This window comes from Cyprinodon variegatus, unplaced genomic scaffold, assembly GCF_000732505.1.
Source record: "Cyprinodon variegatus isolate N-32 unplaced genomic scaffold, C_variegatus-1.0 Scaffold524, whole genome shotgun sequence".
In the NCBI taxonomy this organism is placed as follows: Eukaryota; Metazoa; Chordata; class Actinopteri; order Cyprinodontiformes; family Cyprinodontidae; genus Cyprinodon; species Cyprinodon variegatus.
In genome coordinates this window covers 292,487-293,754 of record NW_015150977.1, presented here as the reverse complement: position 1 = coordinate 293,754, position 1,268 = coordinate 292,487, and the positions used below count along the sequence as shown (strand labels likewise).

General features: G+C 44.1%; 1 protein-coding gene across 1 annotated transcript in view; it reads right to left on the bottom strand.

The window, feature by feature from the left end:
• Window positions 1-1,268, bottom strand: part of cfap44 (cilia and flagella associated protein 44) — a 47,528-nt gene that overhangs the window by 17,562 nt on the left and 28,698 nt on the right. The window contains exon 20 of the mRNA XM_015391079.1: window positions 720-949. Within this exon, the coding sequence (XP_015246565.1) occupies window positions 720-949 (230 nt within the window). The remainder of the gene's footprint in view (window positions 1-719; window positions 950-1,268) is intronic.

Genomic DNA, 1,268 nt, shown 5'->3' with positions numbered 1-1,268 from the left:
GCCCTATTTATTGGTACTCGCCGATACATATACCACCATTTTAGGGCAGTATCGGGGCCCCGTCCGATACTGGTATCGGTGCAACACTAGTATTTTCCCTGACTTTTATTTGTTTTCAGTATTTTGGGATTTTGGATTTTTGCCTCCGTTCCCCTTGGACTTTCATTAAATCATCCAAACTCATCCGTGCCAACTCCTTGCTGCATTTGGGTCCTTAAAGCCGCCACACAACCAAATATCTTTATGAATTTTCAACCTCTGGTCAAGCTCACATACTTCCCCTAATCAGGACCTAAGTAGTCTTGGAACAAAGACCAAAAGTTAGATACATTCCACCACGAAATGCAGGAAATAGCGTTTTCAGAGTCTAACTTTCTACATTTTTCCAGGGGAGGATACCCCCAGACCCCCCTACAATTCGCAAAGCCTAAAGATGTCAAGCACCGAGGTGGACACATCATGAAATATTCCTAGATAAAAGCCTGCTGTGGAGATGTCACAGATAAACAGATTGAAGGACCCTTTCCCTACCATTCCTAAACAAAAGGCTTCAGGAATGAGAAAACCGTACCGCTGCTTTACTCAGATGCCTCATTAGGAAGCCCAATAGTTGGAGTATTGCTGTGCTACACGAACGTTTCCTGAATGACTGATTAATAAGACTTTTTTCTGAGGGTCCCTCTGCCCCCCCGTCCATTAGATCCACCCCTGCTCCGTACCTCTGCGCTCTCAGGGTCTGGTATCGCTCCAAGCTGGCCTGGTTGAGCTGCAGCTGCTTCTCTGGGGTTTCTTCTGGTAACATTTTTGGCCACCAGGGCGGAGTCTGACAGAGGTGGGCTGGACGCCCCTGTTGGACCTCCTGCAGGTGCTGAGCCTGAGCCACCAGCTGGACCTTGACGTCCCGCAAGGCCAGGATCCGCTGGTTCATCTCCTCCTTCTTTTCATGGGCCTGTTGAAACATGACCTCCAATCACTTAATATGGCTGAAATTATCGTTGTGTGAAGAAAATGCGGAAAAATCAAACCTTTATTTTGAAAAACGGATGCACTTTTTAGCATCACTACAAATTTCTTTAAAATAAATGTAACAGAAGCTATTATTACTTCACACTTAGTAAAATTTATTTTAAATGACTTTCTGCTTCCTAGCATATCAGTCGCAGGGGCCCATGTCTCCTAGTTGATGCTGTCAAACTATTGGTCCCAAAGTTTAAAGTTCTCAGGAGCTATCATTATATTCTTAATTAAACTTTTTTTTTTTTTTTTTT